At 50.8% G+C, this 23964-nt stretch overlaps 1 protein-coding gene across 6 annotated transcripts in view; it reads right to left on the bottom strand.

Moving 5' to 3' along the window:
- Positions 1–23734, bottom strand: part of TYK2 (tyrosine kinase 2) — a 29683-nt gene extending 5949 nt beyond the window's left edge. Inside the window, exons 1-19 of one of the 6 annotated variants that reach the window (XM_027547766.1) lie at positions 23542–23734; positions 22433–22544; positions 22226–22292; positions 21699–21914; positions 17801–17924; positions 17533–17680; positions 17048–17211; positions 12219–12585; positions 11298–11507; positions 11057–11214; positions 5724–5832; positions 5439–5634; positions 5246–5349; positions 4886–5068; positions 4725–4812; positions 3729–3856; positions 2419–2554; positions 2184–2338; positions 695–845 (exon numbers count right to left, since the gene is read on the bottom strand). In XM_027547766.1, coding sequence (XP_027403567.1) covers positions 695–845; positions 2184–2338; positions 2419–2554; positions 3729–3856; positions 4725–4812; positions 4886–5068; positions 5246–5349; positions 5439–5634; positions 5724–5832; positions 11057–11214; positions 11298–11507; positions 12219–12585; positions 17048–17211; positions 17533–17680; positions 17801–17924; positions 21699–21894 — 2617 coding nt within the window. In that variant the 5' untranslated portion in view covers positions 21895–21914; positions 22226–22292; positions 22433–22544; positions 23542–23734. Of the gene's footprint in view, positions 1–694; positions 846–2183; positions 2339–2418; positions 2555–3728; positions 3857–4724; positions 4813–4885; positions 5069–5245; positions 5350–5438; positions 5635–5723; positions 5833–11056; positions 11215–11297; positions 11508–12218; positions 12586–17047; positions 17212–17532; positions 17681–17800; positions 17925–21698; positions 21915–22193; positions 22293–22432; positions 23322–23541 lie in introns of all 6 variants that reach the window. The other 5 variants (XM_027547765.1, XM_027547761.1, XM_027547762.1 and 2 more) reach the window with 5 other exon arrangements.
- Between the last annotated feature and the right edge of the window lie 230 nt (positions 23735–23964).

Genomic DNA, 23964 nt, shown 5'->3' with positions numbered 1-23964 from the left:
TTACAAGGGCTGAAAAATTCCATTTGTCTAAAATGCATAGTTGACTGGACCAAAACTGACACCTGGGATATTTTGAGATTGGGTTAAGGGCACAAACTTTCCGTTAACAACCAAAACATTTTCCAGGGTCTAATTCATCCGAAGAAGTTGTGGCTCTCCTCAAGCAAAACACTGAGGGGGGGGCGGGACGGGGAGGGGCTTTCCTGGTGGTCCAGAGGTTAAGAATCTGCCTTGCAATGTAAGGGACACTGGCTTGATCTCTGGTCCAGGAAGATCTCGTGTGCTGCGGGGCAGTTAAGCCCCATGTGCCACAACTACAGAGCCCACACGCTGCAGCTACCGAAGCCCACGCACCTAGAATCAGGGTTCTGCAGCAAGAGAAGCCACCGCAATGAGAAGCCCAAGCACCACATCTGGAGAATAGCTAGATGGAGAATAGCTTTAACCACAACTAGAGAAAGCCCATACATGCAGCATCAAAAACCCACCACAGTCAAAAAATTTAAAAAAAAAAAAAAATCTTTTTTTTTTTAAACGGAGAGCTTGGATATTCCCTCCCCTCTGCTTAAGTGAATTAGAAACCCACACACACTCTAAGCCACTGTACCAAGACTTGGGGACACCATGCCTGTGTCAGCAGGGATCCCAGCCCGTCCTCCCTCCTCCAGGATCCCCGCCCTGGCGAGGTGCTCACTCTGGGGCTGTAGCTGAGTGAAGTCACGCAGGATGGTGCGGAAGGATGGCCGCTGGGCTGGCTCGTAGGTCAGGCACTGGCTGGTGAGTGTGGCCAGCTCTGGGCACGAGGGCTCAGGCAGTTTGTGCTGCTTCTGGTAGAAGCGCTCTTTCTGGTGGGGAGGAGACTAGAAGTCAGTGTACACCCTCAGTCCTGGTCTCGCAGGAGGCAGAGTCAAGTCCTCAGAGGGACAGGGTAGACCAGTTGGCTCCTTGTTCCTGTCATTCCCATTTTACAGATGAGGCCACTGAGCCTCTGCAAAGGGATGCAGAGCTGGCCATCACTGCAGAGTCTGGACTGGAACCCAAGTCCAGCCGACTGTGCTATACTGGAGCATCTCAACCCTGGCCTTTTCTGCTTGGATTTCCACCTGCCTCTGAGGATGGAAAGGAGGCAGCCAGGCCTCGCCCACCTTGGTGTCTATAAACAGCATCCTCTGCCTGGGACTGAGAGCCTCTAATTGGCCAGGTCCTGCTGGCCCCACCCACCAACTCCCAGGAAGTTCCTACGGTCTTCAGCTCCTTGAATGCACTAAAGCCTCCCAGCCTTTGCACAGGCTGTGTCTGCCACCTAGGCTGCCCTTCCCAGCCTGGGACATTGTGGTACTTCTGCACTGGAATTAAAACCTCTTCTGGAAGTCTTGTCCCAACCCTCAGCTGGGTCAGGGGCATCCTCTGGGAACCCCTCCTCTCGACAGCCTGTTTGATGGCCTGGACACTGCTTAAAACTAAAGCATGTGACCTGGGACGTCCCTGGTGGTCCAGTGGTTAAGAATCCGCCTTCCAGTGCAGGGTATGCGGGTTCAATCCTTGGGTGGGGAACTAAAGATGCCACACGCCACTGGGCAACTAAGTCTGTGTGCCACAACCAGAGAAGCCTGTGTGCTACACTTACTGAGCCTGTGTACTCTAGAGCTCAAGGGCCACAACCAGAGAGCTGGCACATTGCAGCGAAGACCGAGAGCACCCAAAAATTAAAAAGCAATAAGAATAAATAAATACATTAAAAACTATCACTTTATAAAAATAAATAAAGTATGTGACTATCTGCTGTGACCATGACCTTATGCAGCTTCCCAGGTGGCGCTAGTGGTAAAGACTCAGCCTGCCAATGCAGGAGATGTAAGAGATGTGGGTTCGATCCCTGGATCAGGAAGATTCCCCTGGAGGAGGGCATTTTCCCCTGGAAAATCCCATGGAGGGAAGAGCCTAGTGTGCTACAATCTGTAGGGCTGCACAGAGTCACACACGACTGAAGTGACGGAACACACACGTTATGAGGTCAGGACTGCAGTTCACTGCAACTGACAGATGAAACTGATGGAGCTCCAGCAAGATGAGGCTGCACAGCCAGAGGGGAGGCATCTCTGAACCCTGAAACATGCCCTCTGGATTCCTTGGGGGGTGCCAGCCCTCTTTGTGGGAAGGGCCCAGGGGTGCTCCGGCCATACCTCAGAGGGACTACGGCCCTGCAGGGGGGCCTCGCCATCGAAGCAGATCTCCAGGAGGGTGGCACCAAAGCCCCACTTGTCGGCTGCGGTGCTCAGGCTGTTGGCTCCACCAGACAGGCACTCGGGGGCTGTCCAGGGGATCCGCTCCACCCGCTCTGGGGGCCGGGGTCAGAAGTCAGCAAGGTAAAGGAGTGGGGCAGCCCATCCCTGTGTCCAGCACCTCCTGGGTCCTCACCCTCCCTGGAGAGGGCACTCAGGCCCACGCCGGGGTCACTCAGCTTGATGAAGGGGCTGGTGCCCTCCGCCAGCCCCAGCCGTGCCAGCAGGATGTTCCGGCCACACACGTTGCCATGAACCAGGCTTTTGTCTTCCTGGAGTGGGGTGGAAAGGGGGCATGGTCACTGGGGGCTGTAGATCCTACCCTTACCCATCCCACATGGCCCAGGTAAAAAAGACAGTTGTGGTTATTATGGATATGGCAGCACATTGTCACAGTGACAAGGCAGTCCAAGATCCCCAGTGAGTCCTTCTTGTTTTCCCAGCACTGGAGGCCAAGGCTCTCGGGGACAAAAGGCCAGAGGACCTCATGTTGTCCTCAGCCTGTGTCAGGCACACTCCTGCCCCAGGCCCTTTGCATTGTCTGCTCCCCCTGCTGGAATGCACCGCCCCTAGATGTCCTCATACCCCCACCCCTGCCCCACATCCCCTCCAGGTGCCCTTAATGAGACCTTCCCCGACCCACCTATTTAAGGCTTCACCTCTTCCCCAAACTGCAGCAAATCCTCATCTCCACCTCTGCTTTTTTTCCCACAGTTCTTGCTACTTTCTGACACATCATGTAATATACTTATTATTGGGCTGGGCAAAAAGTCCATTCAGTTTTTTCTGTAAGATGCTATGGAAAAGCCAGAACAGACTTTTTGACCAACCCAATGTTTCTTGTTTATCCCTCCCAAGTAAAATGCCAGCTTCCCCCAAGAACGGAGACTTCTGCCTATTTTCTTCTCTCCTAGGTCCCCAGGGCCTAGGACAGAGGCTGGCACACAGAGGGTGTTCTGGAAATGGGTGACTGGACCAAAGGGGGCTGAAGATGAATGGCAAGAAAGAGCAAACAGAAGCAACTCCCTTAGGGTCTTGGATATCAAGCTGGGGAGTCAGGGGAGACATGGGAGCCACAGAGGTGGGTGAGCAGTGGAGGTTCATGGAAAGATCTAGTGGGTACAGGGATGTGTTGACGCCTCCATACCCAATCGGGGGCTTCCCAGGTGGCACTGGTGGTAAAGAACCCACCTTTCAATACAAGAGACATTAGGGATGTGGGTTCGATCCCTGGGTTGGGAAGATACCCTGGAGGAGGGCATGGCAACCCACTCCAGTATTCTTGCCTAGAAAATCTCATGGACGGAGGAGCCTGGCAGGCTACAGTCCACACAGAGTTGCAAAGAGTCGGACACAACTGAAGTGACTTAGCAAGCATGCTCCCCTGAATGCGGGGGCTGCCCTGGCCCTCACCACCCACCCAGGCCCAGCCTGCAGGCCACGCACCAGGTAACTGAGGGCGCTGGCCAGCTGCTGGGCCACTGCCAACTTCCAGGCCAGGGGCACGCGGCCCCTCTCCCGCCGCAGCCATACGTCCAGGGGCCCGTGCTCCACGTACTCGGTCACCATGATGTCTGCAAAGGCCTGGTCACTTTAGATGCTGCACACCCACACACCCTCCAGAGTGCCGGGGGCAGGACCCACGGGCTGAGGCTCCCCTGGGGCAGGGCGCCAGGGGAGACTTGGGAGTGACTTTAGGGAGAAGAGAAACATGGGCTGGAGTGCAGGCTGAGGTGGGGGCAGGGTGAGGCCAAGGTGCAAGGCAGCATTGGGGTCCAGGGTAGGGCTGAGGCAGAGAGGAGGCTGAGAGTAAGTGATGGAGGTCAGGAGGGGACTGGGGAGCCAGGGGGAGGGGTAGATGATTGGAGGGAGAGGAGCTGGAGGTTGGAGCCCGAGTGACACTTGGATCCCCCTGTGCACTGGGAGGGGTGTGGGGTCAGCACGCGGGCCAGTATTGGGGAGAAAGCAGGAGAGATGGAGCTTTGGGTCTGGGGGCTGCCCGTGGCCGCCCTATACAATGAAGTACATGCAGAGGAGGTGGGGTGGAGGAACAGGGGCTGAGCTCTGGGAAGACAGCGGGGCCAGCAAGGCTGGGGTCTGCATGGTGCCACGGCATAGAAGGGGTCAGAAGGTACACAAGGGTGGGGCTGTAGAGGTGTCTGGTGGTAAAGGGAGTTTGGGATGCAGTCTGCAGTCAGAGTGGAGGTGGAGGGTTGGGGTGTAGCCAAGGATCACGGTGCAGGTAAGGGTTAACGTGTAGACAGGGTTCAGGGTGTAGGTGAGAGTTGAACAGGCACAGATTGGGGTGCGGTCAGGGCCCGGAGTATAGTCAAGGGGTCAGTGGATGGGGATGAAGGTCAAGAGTCTAAGTGGGGCCAGGATGTCAACGGGGAGGGGACGTCGGCGGTCTGTGTGTCGGGGGCAGGGGACAGGGCTACTCACTCTCGGAGCCGTGCACGAAGACGCCGTGCACGAAGGCCAGGTGCACGTGGGAGACCTGGCTCATGAGGCTGGCTGTCTCGTAGAAGGCCTGAGGGGACACGGTGGGTCAGGAGGCCGCAGCCCCTCCATCCTGCCCCGGCCCCCGGGCTGCGCTCACTCACCAGGGCGATGTCGTGGTGACTGGGGTCTAGCACCTTGAGCACCACACGCAGCTCCTGCCCACGGTCCCCAGCGGGCGTGGGGGGTTCCTCGCCATCTGCCTTGTCCTCCTCGGGGCCTCCGCCCCCCACTCGCAAGAGGCCCTCATACACGTTGGTCCTTGTGCCCTGGCCCAAGTGGGACAGCTGGGGGAACGTGGAGGGGAAGCTCTCCATGACAATGGCGTAAGGCTGCCTCTCTGGTGCCCCATACCTGCAGCGTTCCTTCCCCCTCCCTCCATCCCACCCCCCATCCCCTATCCCAGTCTCATCCCCCCCATCCAGGCCCCCCAAACCCCCCCCACCCCCACCCCTGCCACGCACCTGGGTGATGTCTTCCTGGCGGACTCGGTAGAAGCTGAGATGACTGAGGTTGAGCGGTCTGGTGCTGGCCTGAGGCCCCCGTGTGACGATGAGGTTGGAGATCTCTGGGGGTGGGAGTGGTCCCTGAGGGCTGTCATGGATGGGAGAGGCCTCCCCCCACCCAAATTCCCTCGAGGCGCCCCCATCTCTGTACCTCCGGGCCGGGGCAGGCAGCAGCGACGCAGGGAAAAGCAGTCGTTGCCGGCCCGCAGCGAGCAGTCCTGCAGGGCAGCCCTCAGGTCCCGCACGCTGGGGAAAGACCGGCCCCAGCCCTCCAGCATGACTGTCCCGGCCTGGAGCTCGATAGGGAACTTCCGCAGGCGCAAGCCCTTAGTGCCTGGAGCCTGCAGCTGGCGGCAGCAGGGGTGGCGGCGGTGAGCAGGGGTCCAGGCAGGGAGCGAGCCCAGCCCCGGCCCAGGACCCCCCGCCCCACGCCCACCTGGTCGCGCTGGGCCACTGTGAGGATGAGGCGGTGGAGGTGGCTGGTGCTCCAGTGGATAAGGTAGAGGCCAGCCTCGGGCTTCAGCTTGGCCAGCACAAATGGCTCCCTAGGTGGGTGGTGGGTAGGAGTGGGGGACCATTAGGGCACCTGGGGGCACTGCAGGACCCACGCCTGGCAACAAAGACACATAAAACCTGCCCAGCAGGGCACACTCCCAGCTGGGAGAAATGTCAGACACTGTGTCTGAACACACACATGAGATGTCACACCGTCCCACGCATGAAAACTCAAAAAGACACAGAGCAGACACACACTCATGCATGATAACTGTCAGGTACCGTGGCAAACAAGGCGACACACACAAGCACAGAGGAAACAGCTGTCAGATGGCAGCTGAACACACGCCCAGCCACAGACCCCACCACTCCCAGTTCGGTTCAATTCAGTTCAGTCGCTCGGTCGTGTTCGACTCTTTGCAACCCCATGGACTGCAGCACACCAGGCTTCCCTGTCCATCACCAACTCCCAGAATTTACCCAAACTCACGTCCATTGAGTCGGTGATGCCATCCAACCATCTCATCCTCTGTCGTCTCCTTCTCCTTCTGCCTGCAATCTTTCCCAGCATCAGGGCCTTTTCAAATGAGTCAGTTCTTCGCAACAGGTGGCCAAAGTATTGAAGTTTCAGCTTCAGCATCAGTCCAACAAATATTCAGAAATATTCCAATGAATATTCAGGACTGATTTCCTTCAGGAAATCAGGTTGGCTCTCCTTGCAGTCCAAGGGACTCTCAAGAGTCTTCTCCAACACCACAGTTCAAAAGCGTCAGTTCTTCAGCACTCAGCTTTCTTTATGGTCCAACTCTCACATCCATACATGACCACTGGAAAAACCATAGTTTTGACCAGATGGACCTTTGTTGGCAAAGTAATGTCTCTGCTTTTTAATATGTTGTCTAGGTTGGTCATAACTTTTCTTCCAAGCAGTAAGTGTCTTTTAATTTCATGGCTGAAGTCACCATCTGCAGTGATTTTGGAGCACAAAAAATAAAGTCTATCACTGTTTCCACTGTTTCCCCATCTATTTCCCATGAAGTGATGGGACCAGATGCCATGATCTTAGTTTTCTGAATGTTGAGCTTTAAGCCAACTTTTTCACTCTCCTCTTTCACTTTCATCAAGAGGTTCTTTAGTTCTTCTTTGCTTTCTGCCATAAGGGTGGTGTCATCTGCATAACTGAGGTTATTGATATTTCTCCCAGCAATCTTGATTCCAGCTTGTGCTTCCTCCAGCCCAGCGTTTCTCATGATGTACTTTGCATATAAGTTAAACAAGCAGGGTGACAATATACAGCCTTGACGTACTCCTTTCCCTATTTGGAACCAGTCTGTTGTTCCATGTTCAGTTCGAACTGTTGCTTCCTGACCTGCATACAGATTTCTCAAGAGGCAGGTCAGGTGGTCTGGTATTCCCATCTCTTTAAAAATTGTCCGCAATTTGTGGTGATTCACAGTCAAAGGCTTTGGCATAGTCAATAAAGCAGAAATAGATGTTTTTCTGGAACTCTCTTGCTTTTTCAATGATCCAACGGATGTTGGCAATTTGATCTCTGATTCCTTTGCCTTTTCTAAATCCAGCTTGAACATCTGGAAGTTCATGGTTCACATACTGTTGAAGCCTCATTTGGAGAATTTTGAGCATTACTTTACTAGTGTGTGAGATCAGTACAATTGTGTGGCAGTTTGAGCATTCTTTGGCATTGCCTTTCTTTGCAATTGGAATGAAAACTGACCTTTTCCAGTCCCGTGGCCACTGCTGAGTTTTCCAAATTTGCTGGCATATTGAGTGCAGCCAGCACTTTCATAGCATCATCTTTTAGGATTTGAAATAGCTCAACTGGAATTCCATCACCTCCTTTGTTCTTAGTGATGGTTCCTAGGCCCACCTGACTTCGCATTCCAGGATGTCTGGCTCTAGGTGAGTGATCATACTATCATGATTATCTGGGTCATGAAGATCTTTTTTGTATAGTTCTTCTATGTATTTTTGCCACCTCTTCTTAATATCTTCTGCTTCTGTTAGGTCCATTCCATTTCTGTCCTTTACTGAGCCCATTTTTGCATGAAGTGTTTCCTTGGTATCTCTAATTTTCTTGAAGAGAACTCTCGTCTTTCCAATTCTATTGTTTTGCTCTATTTCTTTGCATTGATCACCGAGGAAGGCTTTCTTATCTCTCCTTGCTATTCTTTGGAACTCTCCATTCAAATGGGTATATCTTTCCTTTCTCCTTTGCTTTTCACTTCTCTTCTTTTCACAGCTATTTGTAAGGCCTCTTCAAACAGCCATTTTGCTTTTTTGCATTTCTTTTTCCTGGGGATGATCTTGATTCCTATCTCCTGTACAATGTCATGAACCTCCGTTCATAGTTCTGCAGGCACTCTGTCTATCAGATCTAATCCCTTGAATCTATTTCTCACTTCCACTGTATAATCATAAGGGATTTGATTTAGGTCATACCTGAATGGCCTAGTGGTTTTCCCTACTTTCTTCAACTTAAGTCTGAATTTGGCAATAAGGAGTTCATGATCTGAGCCACAGTCAGCTCCCGGCCTTGTTTTTGCTGACTGTATAGAGTTTCTCCATCGTCGGCTACAAAGAATATAATCAATCTGATTTCGGTATTGACCATCTGGTGATGTCCATGTGTAGAGTCTTCTCTTGTGTTGTTGGAAGACGGTGTTTGCTATGACCAGTGCGTTCTCTTGGCAAAACTCTATTAGCCTTTGCCCTGCTTCATTCCGTATTCCAAGGGCAAATTTGCCTGTTACTCCAGGTGTTTCCTGACTTCCTACTTCCTATTTGTGTTGCCATGCCCAGGGTGACACACAGTACAATCTGGTACACACACAAAGGTCAAAGATCACAGACATAGCTGCTCCCCCAGTGTAACATTACAGCCCAGGGGCCAGCATTCCAGACCCAGAGGTGAGCACGGTCATAAACACAAACAGGAACCATGAGGTGACATAGCCCCATGGGCCCCCGCAGCTACACAGACTGGATGTTTGCCTCCCCTAAAGTTGGACTTCCCTGGCAGCTCAGCGGATAAGGATCCACCTGCCAACGCAGGGGACACAGGTTTGATCCCTGCTCTGGGAGAATTCCACATGCTGTGGAGCAGTTAAGCCCACAAGCCCTAACCACTGAACCCCGCTAGCCCTAGTGCCTGTGCTCCAGAACAAGAGAAGCCCCGGCCATAAGAAGCCCACACGCCACAGCTAGAGAGCAACCCCTGCTCGCTGCAACTAGAGAAGAGCCTGAGTAAAGCAACGAAGACCCAGCACAGCCAAAACTAACTAAATAAATAGAAGTTTAAAAAAGAATACAGTCAGTTCCTATGTTGAAGCTCTAACCCCCAAGGTGATGGCGTTAGGAGGTGGGCCTGGGGGGAGGTGATGAATCATGAGGGTAGAGCCCTCATGAATGGGATTCAGTTCAGTTCAGTTCAGTCGCTCAGTTGTGTCCGACTCTTTGCGACCCCATGAATGGCAGCACGCCAGGCCTCCCTGTCTATCACCATCTTCCGGAGTTCACTCAGACTCACGTCCATCAAGTCAGTGATGCCATCCAGCCATCTCATCCTCTGTCGTCCCCTTCTCCTCCTGCCCCCAATCCCTCCCAGCATCAGAGTCTTTTCCAATGAGTCAACTCTTCGCATGAGGTGGCCAAAGTACTGGATTTTCAGCTTCAGCATCAGTCCTTCCAAAGAAATCCTAGGGCTGATCTCCTTTAGGATGGACTGGTTGGATCTCCTCGCGGTCCAAGGGACTCTCAAGAGTCTTCTCCAACACCACAATTCAAAAGCATCAATTCTTTGGCGCTCAGCTTTTTTCACAGTCCAACTCTCACATCCATACATGACCACAGGGAAAACCATAGCCTTGACTAGACGGACCTGGGATTAGTGACTTACAAAAAACACACCCCAGAGATCTCACTCACCCCTTCCACCATATGAGGATACAGCCAGAAGACTGAACTTGTGGTTATGAAACAGGAAGTGGGGCTCTCACAGACATCAGATCTGTTAACACCTTGCACTTGGACTTCAGAACTTGAGGAGTGTCTGTGGTTTCTAAGCCACTCAGCCATTGGTATTCTATTTGAATGGACTAAGATGATGCTGACATGGCCCACAGACTTCCATGAGGCCACAGCCCCTTGAGAGGTGAGGAGCCCTCACCCTCCTCTAGCGTACAGACTAGGCTGGGAGGGGTGAGACCTCTTACAATGCACCCCCAACCCACATTGGCAGCTAGTCCCAGTGTCACAGGTAGGACAAGGGATACCCAAGGCCAGAGGAGCTGACAGTCACAAACCCCAACCTGGCAGCAAATGGGATGGCCACACACACTCATCAGTGACCTTATAAGCCCTGACACTCAACCTTCTCAGCCACACACGTCCAGGCAGGCATACGCAGTGCCTCGCAGTAACCAGGGGTGAGTCACATTACAACTCCGGGGTGGAAACGCCCACATGTATATCTCAATGGCCACCACCATCTGAGAAACGCACAGCCGCGCAAAAGTCACCAGTCAGGTGTGAAAATATGCGCTGACAATTTAAAATGCAGTTGGGGGACTTCCCTGGTGGTCCAGCAGTTAAACTCTGTGCTTCCATTGCAGGGGGCATGGGTTCAAGGTTCATCCCTTGGTCGGGAGGATTGAGTTCCCACAACCTCAACGCAATGTCAAAAAACACAACAAGAGAAACAAAACAAAATCAAATGCAGTCACCAGAGCAGTGACACAGCTGTTAAACATCCAGACACACATGGGGACCCAGTCCCAAAGCCAGGCACTCTCAGAATGGCACAGCACCCACGCCATTACAGGTGCCCTCTCTCCCTGCATAACTTCTGCCTGCACACATGCATGGGTCACACATGCACCCATGTGAGCATTCACTGATGTGAACGCATGTACAATGCGGTATGAGTGAATCCTTGCACAGTACACGCAGGCCCATATAGACACACGTGTACACACTAAACACAAATGCTCGCACACACATGCACCCACACACATGCATGTAGACTCAGGACACACACACTGATACGTACTCACTGAGACTTGAATGTCTGCACACCAATGTGCACTCATACAGGTGGGTGGACACACAGGCCTTCCCACCCCAAGACGCACAGGCACACACTAAGACGTCAACATGCACACACTTCGTTTAAACTCCACAGTCCCTAGAGCTCACTGTCCAGCCGGCAGCTGCCCCTCCTGCCCTGTCCCCACTCCCCCCGGCCCAGGCACTCACAGCAGGGGGCCGTGGATGCCATCCTGGATACTCATCACCAGCCGTGGAGGAGCCACCTCGTGGCACAGGTAGTGGTTTGAGTCGGCGGTCAGGCGGAAGTAGCCATCCACCAGCGACACCAAGGACAGGGCCGCGGCCCGGGAAGGCAGGGTCAGCTCCTGCGGGCCGGGGGATCATCAGGCAGGCATCACAGGCCACAGGCATCTCCCCCCTCAGCCCAGTCCGCAGCCCCAGGCCCCACCAGGCACTTGTTGTCCTGACAATGGATGCTGACGTGGCGTTCCTTCAGCACCATGTGGGTGATGTCCTGGAAGTCACAGAAGTAGGACCAGGGGCTCTCCCGAGGCCTGTCCACTGGCTCGCTGCCCACCTCCTCGGCCTTCATTTTCTTCCCAGATGGGTCAGCATCAGGCATCCTGCTGCCGCCACCAGCACCACCATCAGCAGGCCCCTGGAAGCCAGGAAGTGGGGCAGGTGAACACAGCAGGGCTGTGCCTGTTCAGTCCTCCTGCTCTTGCCTCCCTGGGGATAGGCAGAAGCCGGAAGGGCCAGGTTACCTATTTGGGCATCTATCCATGAATGCAGTGTCATGGGCTGGACGGGGGACCCATCCAGAGAGATATAGTCACCAGAAGATGGGAACTTTGGGGAGGGCAGAAAGGGGGCTCCTAGCCCTCTTGGCCCCAGAGGTCAAAGGTGTTCTCCAGAAGCAGCGACCCTAGCCATCAGCTCCCCAGGGGGAGAAGGCAGAGGATTCATCACCATGGAGTTGAGACAGCTGCTGTCCCTCCATTGAGGGCCAAGCTGAAGGAAATGGGTTTGGCCTAGAGCCTATCCAGGCTGATCAGGTAACCAAATATGTGCCATAGACTTTTAATTCCACAGCAGACTAGAAGAATGTCGCATTATTGGAAGGGTTCTGGAACCAACATGCATTGGAAATGCTTAGGCAGAACATTAAGACTGAAATTAATTCTTGATTGCAGGCCTTATTAGAGCCTTTAAGACACTATCCAAGAAACAGACCCCCACTCACAGACAAACATATCCCAGAGCCATGTAGGGAAAACCACTTTTGCCATAGCCACCTTCCAAGGCCAAAGTCAAGGCTGAGCAGGAGCCCACACCCTCCACTGTTAGATGGTAGAGGCACCCCACTCACCTCCGCCGGTACCAGCCGCCACCGGATGCCTTCCGTGCCTGACACCAGCACCTCGTGGGTGGGGGGTCCGGCAGCAGACTCAGACCCGGGGTCAGGAGGGGCCTGCCCACCCTCCCGGATGTAGCAGGGCTCCCCGTCGGCTTGGGACAGCAGCTCCAGGTGGCACACGGGCACACGCTCTGTGCCAAAGCGGGGTGCCAGTCGCTCGAGCGTGGCCAGGTACTTCACCATGACGACCTGCTGGGAGAGGCAGCCCGGCTGGAAGGCCCGCAGGAACTTGCGGAAGATGCTCCGTTGGCGCAGCCGTGTCAGAGCGTTGTGCTGCCGCATCTGCCGCCGGAAGGAGCGTGGGATGCAATCCTTGAAGCTGTGCGGATGACCAAGAGGGGCAGTTCAGGGGCCCCGACTGGGCCATGACGGAGAAGTGGTTTAACCTCTCTGAACCTCAGCTGCCTCATCTAGAAAACAGGCAAGCTAAATGCCATCGACAGATGAGCAGAGAAAGATGTGGTATACATATATAATGGAATACTATGCAGCCGTGAAAAATAACAAAATCATGTCAGCTGCAGCAACATGGATGCAACTAGAAATTGTCATACTGAGTGAAGTCAGTCAGAAGGAGAAAGACAAATACCATACGATATCACTTATATGTGGATTCTAAACCCCGACAGGGAGTTCCCTGTTGGTCCTGTTGATAAGACTGTATTCCCAACGTAGGGGCCCTGGGTTTGATCCCTGGGTGGAGAACTAAGATCCCACATACCACAACTAAGCTTGTGTGCCATAAATACTGAGCCCCATGCATTCTAGAGACTATGTACCACAACTAGAAAAGCCTGCACAACACAGTGAAGCAAACAGTGCAGCCAGAAATTTTAAAAATTAATAATTAAAAAATATATATGACACAAATGAACGTCTCTACCAAACAGAAGCAGAATTATGGACATAGAGAGCAGGCTGGTGGTTGCCGGCGGGAGGGAGCTGGGGGAGGGACAGAGTGGGAGGCTGCGGTTAGCAGATGCAAGCTTTAGTATGGATAGACAGCAAGATCCTACTGTACTGCACAGAGAACCATATTCAATATTCTGTGATAAGCTATAATTGAAAAGAATACTTAAAATATATATATAACTGAATCACTTTGCTGTACAGCAGAAATTAACACATTATAAATCAACTGTACTTCAATCAAAAATATTAAAGCTAAAAAAATATTAAAATTGAATAAAAGTACAAACAATAAAAAGCAGGCAGGCTGTTATGAAAGTGGAAAGAAAATGTGATAAAGCACAAGCATAGCAAGGCCAAATGGTGTCAGGGCCAGGGCCCAGGACTCTGGAGGGGACTGAGTGGCTGAAATTCCAGATATTGGGTGAATTACTTAAGCTCTAAGGAGCTCCGTCTTTTCATCTGTAAAATGGAATCAGTACCCACATCTAGGGCTGACAAGAGAATTAGGACTATTGATTGGCACAAAATAAAGACTATGTGAGTGTTGGCTGTTGTTATTACTAGAGAAATCACTATTGTTTTGATCAGTAATATGATTATCAATAAAAGGACAGCTCTGGGAAGCCCCTCTGCTCCTCACAAAGCCATACTCTTCACCTCTTCTCCTGCCTGCACTGCCCACCAGCAGAGCCCATTTATTTTATTATATATGTATGTATTTTTTTATTTTTTGGTTGTGCTGGGGGAATACAGGCTCTAGAGAGAAGGCTCAGTAGTTCTGGCACAGGGATGGCACGTGGGATCTTCCCGAACCAGGGATCAAACCCAGGTCCCCTGCATTGGCAGGTGGATTCCTAGACCAGCAAAGTCCCCAGCATAGCCCATTCAGATTACAGGTTTCTACACCCCATCCTGGGTTTCCCCAGTGGCTCAGTGTGGTAAAGAATCCCCCTGCCAATGCAGGAGACGCGAATTCAACCCCTGGGTTAGGAAAAGTCCCCTGGAGAAGGGAATGGCAACCCACTCCAGTATTGTTGCCTAGGAAATCCCATGGGCAGAAGAGCCTGGGGGACTATAGTCCATGAACTCGCAAAGAGTTGGACATGACTGAGCAATTAAACACACACACACACAAGCCTTATCTTCCATGTCCCAAGCCATTTTTTCCATCCCTTGAATAGAGAGATCCTAAAGCTCAAGGTTCTAGCTGTCTTTTGCCCCTGTTCCCAAGCTTTCCAGGGCTCCCTAAAGACCTGGAGGGAAAAAGACCCCCGATTAGTGCCTGGCTGACTCCAGCACTTGGGCACTTGCATTCTAAGTTCAATTCCCCTGGAAACAGGCCTTTGCCGCCTGCTGCCTCTGGGCCTCTATATATGCTGTTCCCTCTGCCTCCAATGCTTTGCCAAAGCAGTCCACGTCTGGATAAAGCCAACTCAACCTTCAGGTCTTAGCAGAAATGTCACCCCAGGAGCATCATCTGATCGCCAGGCTGGATAGGGTGCTTCCTCTGTGCTCCCCAGCATCCTGGCTTCATGGTCACAGCCCTAGACCTCCAGAGTGATAACATGACAGGGATTGAAAAATATGTGCTTTAAGAATTGCAGAAAAAAAAAAAAAGAATTGCAGAGACATGGGTATATACCTATGGCTGATTTGTAGAGCATTGTAAAGCAATTCAGTTCAGTTCAGTCGCTCAGTCGTGTCCGACTCTTTGCGACCCCATGAATCGCAGCACGCCAGGCCTCCCTGTCCATCACCAACTCCCAGAGTTCACCCAAACTCATGTGCATCGAGTCGGTGATGCCATCCAGCCATCTCATCCTCTGTCGTCCCCTTCTCCTCCTGCCCCCAATCCCTCCCAGCATCAGGGTCTTTCCAATGAGTCAACTCTTCGCATGAGGTGGCCAAAGCATTGGAGTTTCAGCCTCAGCATCAGTCTTTCCAGTGAACACCCAGGACTGATCTCCTTTAGGATGGACTGGTTGGATCTCCTTACAGTCCAAGGGACTCTCAAGAGTCTTCTCCAACACCACAGTTCAAAAGCATCAATTCTTCGGTGCTCAGCTTTCTTCACAGTCCAGCTCTCACATCCATACATGACCACAGGAAAAACCATAGTCTTGACTAGACGGACCTTTGCTGGCAAAGTAATGTCTCTGCTTTTGAATATGCTATCTAGGTTGGTCATAACTTTCCTTCCAAGGAGTAAGTGTCTTTTAATTTTATGGCTGCAGTCACCATCTGCAGTGATTTTGGAGCCCCCAAAAATAAAGTCTGACACTGTTTCCACTGTTTCCCCGTCTATTTCCCATGAAGTGATTATCCTCCAATTAAAAATAAATAAATTAAAAAAAAAAAAAGGAATTGCAGTCCTAGGATTTCCCTGGTGGTTCAGAGGTAAAGAATCCACGTGTCAACGCAGGGGACAGGGGTTCAATCCCTGATCTGGGACGATTCCATATGCTGCAGAGCAACTAAGCCCATATGCCACAACTGTTGAGCCTGTGCTCTAGAGCCCGTGCTGGGCAACAAATCACTCCAATGAGAAGCCTGTGCACTGCAGTAGAGAGTAGCCTCTGCTCGCCACAACTAGAGAAAAGCCTACGCAGCAACAAAGACCCAGCGTAACCAAAAATAAATAAATAAATTATTTCAAGAGAATTGCAGGTCCTAGGACTTCCCTGGTGGTCTAGTCATCAAGAACATGCCTTTCAATGCAGGGGACGCAGGCTCGATCCTTGGTCGGGGAACTAAGACCCCATATGACTTGAGGCAACTTAGCCCACACGCTGCAACTAGAGAGATCACGAAGATTCCATATACCTCAACTAAGACTCGATGCAGCCAAAAATAAAATAAATAATTTTTGTTTTCTTTAAATGCAGGTCCTGGGACATTCCCTGGCTATTTTCAGTGGTTAGGATTTGGCGCTTTCATAGCTGTAGCCTTGGTTTCAAACCTTGATGGGGGAACTAAGATCCCACAAGCAACATAGCACAGCCAAAAAAAGAAAAACAAAAAACTGCAGGGTTGCCTCCTCCAGGCAGTGTGCCCTGATTGCTCCAGTCCTCACCTCAGTGGAGATGAGTAACTCCCCAGACTTCTGCCTTATCCCTTCCCTTGAATTCTAGCGAGTCATGCAAGCTCACTCTACTCCAGCCATACTTCCTCCAACACATCAGGCACAGCCCAGGCTCAGGGCTTTTGTACTGGCTGATACCTCTGGAAAATTCTCTTCTCACAAACACCCACCTGGCTCCCTCCTTTACTTCCTTCAAATCTCTGAAAGTGAATGTCACCTTTTCAGTGAGAAACTGATGACCCAGTTTTAAACTGTACACCCCTCATTCTCTGATACCCCCTTCCTCTTTTCCAGTTTAATTTTTCCCCATTGCATTCGTCACCATCAAAAACACTATACATTTTACTTTTGTATTTCATTTATTGCCTGTCTTCTCCATCAAATATGAGCTCCAGGGACTTCCCTGGTGGTCTAGTGGCTAAGACTCTGTGTTTGCAATGCAGGGGGCCCTGGACTCGATCCCTGGTCAGGGAACTAGATCCCACGTGTCACAACTAAGAGTTTGCACGCCACAACTAAAGATCCTGCATGCTGCAACTAAGACCGAGCACAGCCAAAATAAATACACAATTTTTTTTTTAAGTGAGCTCTAAGAAGCCACAGATTTCGTCTGCCTGGTTTACTGTTGTGTGTCCAACACCCAAAACTAGTACCAGCATACAGTAGGTGTTCAATAAATGTTTGTTGAATGAATGAAGGCATGGCAGTATGCAAGGTCTACCCTGGCCTTCAGATACCCGGGCATGTCCACCCACCTGTGCAATGTCCCCACCCCATTCCCAGATACCTGGTTTTCTTCGCCACCTTTTCAAGGGGGACACCATTGCGGAGAGCGAGGTGGCAGAGGTGCAAAAGGGCCATGCCCAGGCTCTCATTCTGAAAGTGGTGGATCTCCTCCTCGCTGGATAGCTCCCATAGTGATGCCACGTCATTTACAAATTCATGCTTGCCCTGGGGATGGGGAATCAGGCAGAAAGGGAGGTGTGAGAACCTGTTCACTCCCCAGCTTCCGGTTACTTTCAGGAAGGGGGGGGACCCCATATGTATGCCTCATCTGCCCAATCCTATGCCTGTGACAGACATCACTAATCAACCACAGTACTCTTACCCCTGCAACCCTAAGAGTCCAAAACCCTTTTGTTCAGCCAGCCGAAGGATCCCAGATGGCATGACTGAAACCCACTACTTATAGCAAATTGGGAGGGAAGTGGGGGCTCCTCAATTGCCCAAGGTCCCTCACAAATAGTCACGCCTTCCCAGCCCTGCTCACACCTGCTCAAAGAGGTACTCAAAGGAGGCAGGGTCCAGGAGTTGCACCCCCTGCTCTGCCTGTTCTGAGGAAGTCTCGGCCCCTGGGGGCCCGCAGCGGTACACAGCTGGCTCCTGAGGATTCGTGCCATGCCAGTTTCGGAAATAAAACCTGCAGGAAAGGAGGGGGGGGTGCAGTCGAGGTTTAGCATGGACTCAGGCCAAGTCTTGGCAGGTGGGGACAAGAGAGGGAGGGGAGGGGACAAAAGCCTTCTAAGGGGACTTTGCCCACCTCATGCGGAAGTACAGCGTCAGGCTGGAGTCCCTGGAGGTATCCAGAATGTGATTTGGAGGCAGCCAGACCTGGGCCTGGGCATCGAAGAGGGCAAAAAGATTGAAGCAGGGTGGAGTGATGCCTGCACAGGGGAGAAATGAGTCAGGAAGTTGATGTCTGCTCCCATTAGCCTCGTCGACTCCCAGACCTGCTGTCTCCCTTCACAACCTCTCCCTGGCCTCCTCCCCTGCCAAAAGAAGACAATGCAATATGTAGACCATACTGTGGCCACACAGAAAAACTACATGTCCCAGTCTCCCTTGCAGCTAGGATGAGGGCATTTAACAGTCTTTTTGGCCAATGGGATGCGGGCAGAAGGAATATACATTTTCCAGGTCTAGAAATAAACTCTCCTGTCCTCTTCCCTACCCCGGGAATGTTGGAGACCCCTAATGCCTAGTGGTGAAACTACAAGATAGAGGGGAACCATTTGACCAGCATTAAATGCTAGGGCATCAGCATTAAATGCTTACATCTGGTGGCTCAGATGGTAAAGAATCTGACTGCAACGCAGAAAACCCAGGTTCGATTCCTGGCTCGGGAAGATACCCTGGAGAAGGGAATGGCTACCCACTCCAGTTCTCTTGCCTGGAGAATTCCATGGGCAGAGGGCCCTGGTGGACTACAGTCCATGGGGTCGCAAAGAGTCAGACATGTTTAAGCAACTAACACTTTCACTATGAGACTTACAGTAAATTTTCATTGTCTTAACCCAGGAGAATTTGGGGGATGCTGCTTGTTACCACAGCAAACCTGGCATAGACTAACACAGCTCTTCAGACTGCTGGCACTTTGCCTGTCTCTCTCTGAACTCCAGCCCCAGAGAAATACCCAACTACCCTTGGCTGTCACCCTGTAGATATCTCTGACCCCCTGAGATGTGCTTTGTTCCAAACAGATATCATCTGAGGTCCCCAAATTTGCCCCCTCTCAGCATGGTTCTCTAAGCCAGGATTTCATCTTTGTCCTTAACTCATCCCACCCTCTCAGATTGGTCACAAGTCCTGTTCTTTCTGCACCCTTCATTCTCTCTAGGATCCACCCACTTCCTTCAAATGCAAAACCCAGTCCCAGCTCAGCCTCCAGATTTATTGTCATTCCCCACACCGGCCACCCAAGCATCTTTTTTTATACATATATCACTTAAAAACTAAAATATCTATCTAAATATCTAAAGTATCTAAAATAGTTCTTTTGGAATAATTTATAATCACCCAAGTACCAGCCACTAAAGAAATAAAACTTGGCAAGTCCGACTGAAACCCCCAACTACATCCACCTCCTCTCCCCTATTGCAAATAGGTAACCATACTCCTGAACTAGAGTTTATCATTTTCATATTTTCTGTGACCTAGTTTTAAATGCTATAAACTTGAATGTGGTATTATATCATAGGTGTCCTTCAGCAATTTGTTTTTTCAGGCTATGATAGCTTTTAAGCTTCACACATGATACATGTAACTTCGGTTGAATATCTTTTTCCTGGCTGCATAGTATTTCAGTATTCAACCACATGCAACTGATTTGTGCAGTCTCCTCTACACAGACTTTGAGATGGCCTCTTATTTCTCAGTAAAATAAATGAGGCTGCTCTGAACATTCTCGTGTGTCTCCTGGAATACATGAGCTGACTGTTTGTAGACTGCGTATCTAGGAGTGGAACTGTGTGCCCTCAGGGAATGTATTCAAGTTATATGATACCAAATTGCTCTACAAAAATCACTGCATCCAGGAATTCCCCAGAAGTCCAATGGTTAGGACTTGGTGCTTTCACTGCTGAGGACCCAGATTCAACCCCTGGTTGGGGAACTAAGATCCCACAAGCCACATGGCACGGCCAAAAAAAAAAAAAATCGTGACATCCAAGTGTACTGCACCCCAAAGAAGGAGCACAACTCCCTGTGAGACAGCTTCCTAAAGAACCAATCTGTGGGCCTTCCCTGGTGGTCCAGTGCTTAAGAATCCGTTTTCCAATGCAGGGGATGCAGGTTCAATCTCTGGTCTGGGAACTATGGTCCCACATGCTATAGGGCAACTAAGCCCATAAGCCACAAGTGACAAGTTCCTACACCGCAGCAAAGATCTGATGCAGCCAATAAATAAATATTTAAAATAAAAACAAAAGACAAATATTAGAGGAAGATATTCTTTGAAAAAAAAGAACCAATCTATTTCACTCTCTGGCTTAAACCTTCCATGGCTCCCTCTTTGCTCCATAAGAAAGCTCAACCCCCTCAGCAATGAACACCCATGACCTGGACCCAGATAGTCATGCTCTGCTTTCAATTTCTAGTTTCCCTTCTAAATTCTTGAAACTGATATTCCAGTTATTCTTAAGATCTTTTGCTTCCTCAAACAGATCAGGTTCTCGGGATCTTGACCAGGCATGATTCACACGTCTAGCAAACCTGTCTAACTTGTTTACAGTCAGAGACTTCCCTGGTGGTCCAGTGGCTAAGACTCTGCGCTCCCAACGCAGGGGGCCCACGTTCTATCCCTGGTCAGAGAACTGGATCGAACGTGTCGCAACTAAAGATCTCAAGCGCCATAACCAAAACCTGATGCAGTCAATAATAAATAAATAAATTTTTTAAAAAAAGAATCAGCCTTCAGTGGAAAAATACGAAGTGTTATAGAAATCTACCAGAAAGCCCCCATTCAGTTGTGGGGCAGGGGGGTTGAGAGGGTGTCCGGGAGGAAGGGGTAGGTAAGTGAAGTCCCCTTGAAGATACCCTCTCCTCCTCTGGCAGAAGACATTAGACTTCTGAGCACATCCACTGCAAGCTCTCATGACCATTCCATGTTTCCCTACTGCTCCTGGGAAGAAGTCTAAACTCTAGACTCTCCCTCTGGGGTTTAAGGCCCTTAAGCTTTAAGGTTTAAGACCTGACTCTGGCTGACCTCTCACCCATCATCTCCCTTCCTGGAGTTCCTTGCTCCTAACCTCACCCACCATACTTTGCTCCTGCCACAACAGCCAGAGCATCTTTGACCCTTGAGTCCAACCATGTTCCTCCTTTGCTCACAGTCCTCCACAGCTCCCACCTCACTTGCAGTAAAATTCGAAGTCTTCCCTGAGGCCCAGAAGGCTCTGCACAACTGGCACCATCACCCGTTCACCCTCACCTATCCCTGTCTCCCCTTCACTCACTTGGCAACAGCCACACTGGCCTCACAGTTACCAGTAAGTTCCCACCTCAGAGCCTTTGCACTTGCTGTTCTCACTGCCAGATGTCCCTGTGGCTTGCTCCCTTATCTCCTCAAGTTTTAAATCTTTTTTTTTTTTTTTTTTGGCTGCACCATTCGGCTTATGGCATCTTAGTTCCCAATCAGGGATTGAACCCTGGCTCCCATCCCCACAGTGGAAGTTCAGAGTATTAACCTTTGGACCACCAGGCAAGTCCCCAAGTGTTAAATCTTTTACCATCATCTCTCACAGCTTGCCTCCTATTCAGTTTCCTTATTTATTGCATTTCTTGCTGAGCCCTATAAGAATTCAGATGCAATGCAAGAGACCTAGGTTTGATCCTTGGGTTGGGATGATCCCCTGGAGAAGGGAATGGCAATCCACTGAAGTATTCTTGCCTGGGAAATCCCATGGACAGAGGACCCCGGCAGGCTACAGTCCATGGGGTTGCAAAGAGTTGGACACAACAGAGCAACTAACACTTTCACTTTCATTAGAATATCAGCTTTTTACAAAACTGATTGCAAATTACAGAGGCAGTAATTGGAGGCTGGCACACAGAAGGTGCTCACTCAACGCGGGATGCATGAATGGGCAGACAACTGGGTGAACGGGGCCCAGTGGCTGCTGACACCTCCGCCCCGCTGTGGGGCTGATGGCGGGACTCACCGACTTTGTGTGCGACGTGGATGCAGACATCCTCCGCGGTCAGTGTGGGCTCAGTGAAGGTGACCCAGGGCTCCCCACCACTGGGGCCAGCCCAGTGCAGAAGCACTTTCAGGCCTTCTCTGGTGGCCATGGGCTGAGCTCCGTCCCCACTGGGCTTCCTGCCCCTGGTGGTGGCCCTCCATTGGCACAGAGGCATGTTCTTGACAGCTGGCCTGCCTGTGAAGGAACATCCTATCAACCCCCCAGGCCTCAGCCTTGAAGGCCCCTTTTAGTACCTCAACCTTCCCACCTCCAGACTGAAGGGAAAGATTTGGGACCCCTCACTGTGCAAACTTAGGCACCCAATTCCCCTCCATGGGCCTCAGTTTCCACATCTGTTTGATGGAGCTGGGGTTTGCGACACTCTCCCCCCATGCTACATCAGTCATGAACAGCACCACCACCAACCCCTTTACTGGACAAATTCACCAATACAAAAGTCTGCCCTGAACCCACCTTTCCAAAATAACCTGGGTGGTCAGACAGACCTGGGGGTGAATCCTGTGTCAACTCAGGTGCAAGTCACTTAGTCATCTTGGGCCTCAGTCTCTCCATCTGGAAAACAGACATGCTGAGAATGTTGCCATGAAGAGACAGTTATGACATTTCTACATTCCTTTTAAAGAAACCTTTAAACTAGAGTCGTAAGGGAATTATGCACTACTGTTACATATTGTGGGCAGGTAAGGACTTACTATTGCCATTCTGTTGTTTTCTGGTTGTTTTGTAGACAGGTTCTTCCTTGTTTCTTATCCTGCTGTCTGTGTTTGGATGAAATTACTACAGAATTTTTCCCTTGTGGTTACCCTAAGTTTAATAAGTTTAAGATGTGTTATGAGACTTACAAAACATACCTCACACTGACAATACCCTCTTTTAAGCTAAGAGCTTCCCTTTAGTAGAATTTGTAAACTTTACATTTTTAATTCTCCACCTCACATTTTGATTACTGCTGTTACACTTCACATTTTTTATAAATTGTAGTTATGGCTATTTTTTTCTACGTTTTTTAAAAACTAGAGTTATAAATCAATTAGGTTGTGATGTTTCAACACACTTCTGTATGTTACACATTAAAAATCTTGATACAGGCATGACCAAATAACAAATATGATAAACTCAAGAATGAAGTCATTATCATTAATTTAATAATCATAGTCGTTTCTCTCTTTCAGCCGATATACCCCTACTAATGACCCCGGTCCCTGCTGGCTCCCTAAGCGGCGGAGAGGTTCTGTTCAGCTCTTTTCCCAACAATCTGGAACTTTTTGAGAGACAGATTCAGGGTCCAGGCTTCCTGGGGTCTCCAAGTATTTCCGGAGAAGGACTGTCAGCAATTAGAGCGACGTTACTCATTTAAGACGTGATGAGGGAAAAACAGAATATCGCAATTGCATAATCCCGTATTTGTCAGGAATCAACTTCTCTCGGAGCCTGTTTCCTCATTTGGAAGATAGTCATAAAACAGTCTCTCTCTCAAAGGGTTGTTGGGAGGATTCAATGAGCTTGAAGCAGAGAAAAGGCTCCGCGAGGGGCCTGGCAAACGCTCGGTAAGTGTTCGCAAATTCAGACACGACTGACCTACTGAACAACAACAAACGAGATTATCTTTGAGATAAGACCCTAGGGATCGAGCTTTTGTAGTGACCATCTCCTCCTTCCTCATCCCCTCTGAGCACAGATCTAGCTTTGAAGATGAGGTCTAAGCGAGGTCCGCAGCCCCCAACCCCCTAAGCACCCCCACCTCCCCGCCAGAAACCTCCAAACCCTGCTGGCAGGGGCAGGAACCGAGCTGTGTACCCACCCGGCATCGATCAGTCACAAGGCAGTGTGGGGGCTTCTAACCACCTCCTGCAAAGGGCAGTTCCGCCAGCGGCATCCTTCCTGATGATCTCCCGGGCGTGCTCCCTCGCGCCCCATTCCAGACTCACCCTTTCCCCGGAACTTGCTACAACCCGGGACCCCGCCCCACCGCCCCGGGCAGCGGCCTCTTGATCGCCCCTGGAACAGCACCTCCCATTGGTCGCCTGAAAGGGGCACATTCATTGGTCATTGTCCTGCTCCGCCCCTTCACTACTACGGTGGCTCCCCTATTGGTTCAGGCTTCAAGTTTCGCCCAACCTGGGCGGGAGAGGGTGGACTCTTTGCGGCGCCGCGACTTTAATCACCCACGCAGGCGTGGATCCAAGCAAGTCAGGCTTCTAGACCTTACCCTGGTGCAAGGCCA

The sequence above is a fragment of the Bos indicus x Bos taurus genome, chromosome 7 (assembly GCF_003369695.1).
Source record: "Bos indicus x Bos taurus breed Angus x Brahman F1 hybrid chromosome 7, Bos_hybrid_MaternalHap_v2.0, whole genome shotgun sequence".
Classification (NCBI taxonomy): Eukaryota; Metazoa; Chordata; class Mammalia; order Artiodactyla; family Bovidae; genus Bos; species Bos indicus x Bos taurus.
The sequence above is the reverse complement of the archived record's forward strand: the minus strand, read 5'-3'. Positions and strand labels throughout refer to the sequence as shown.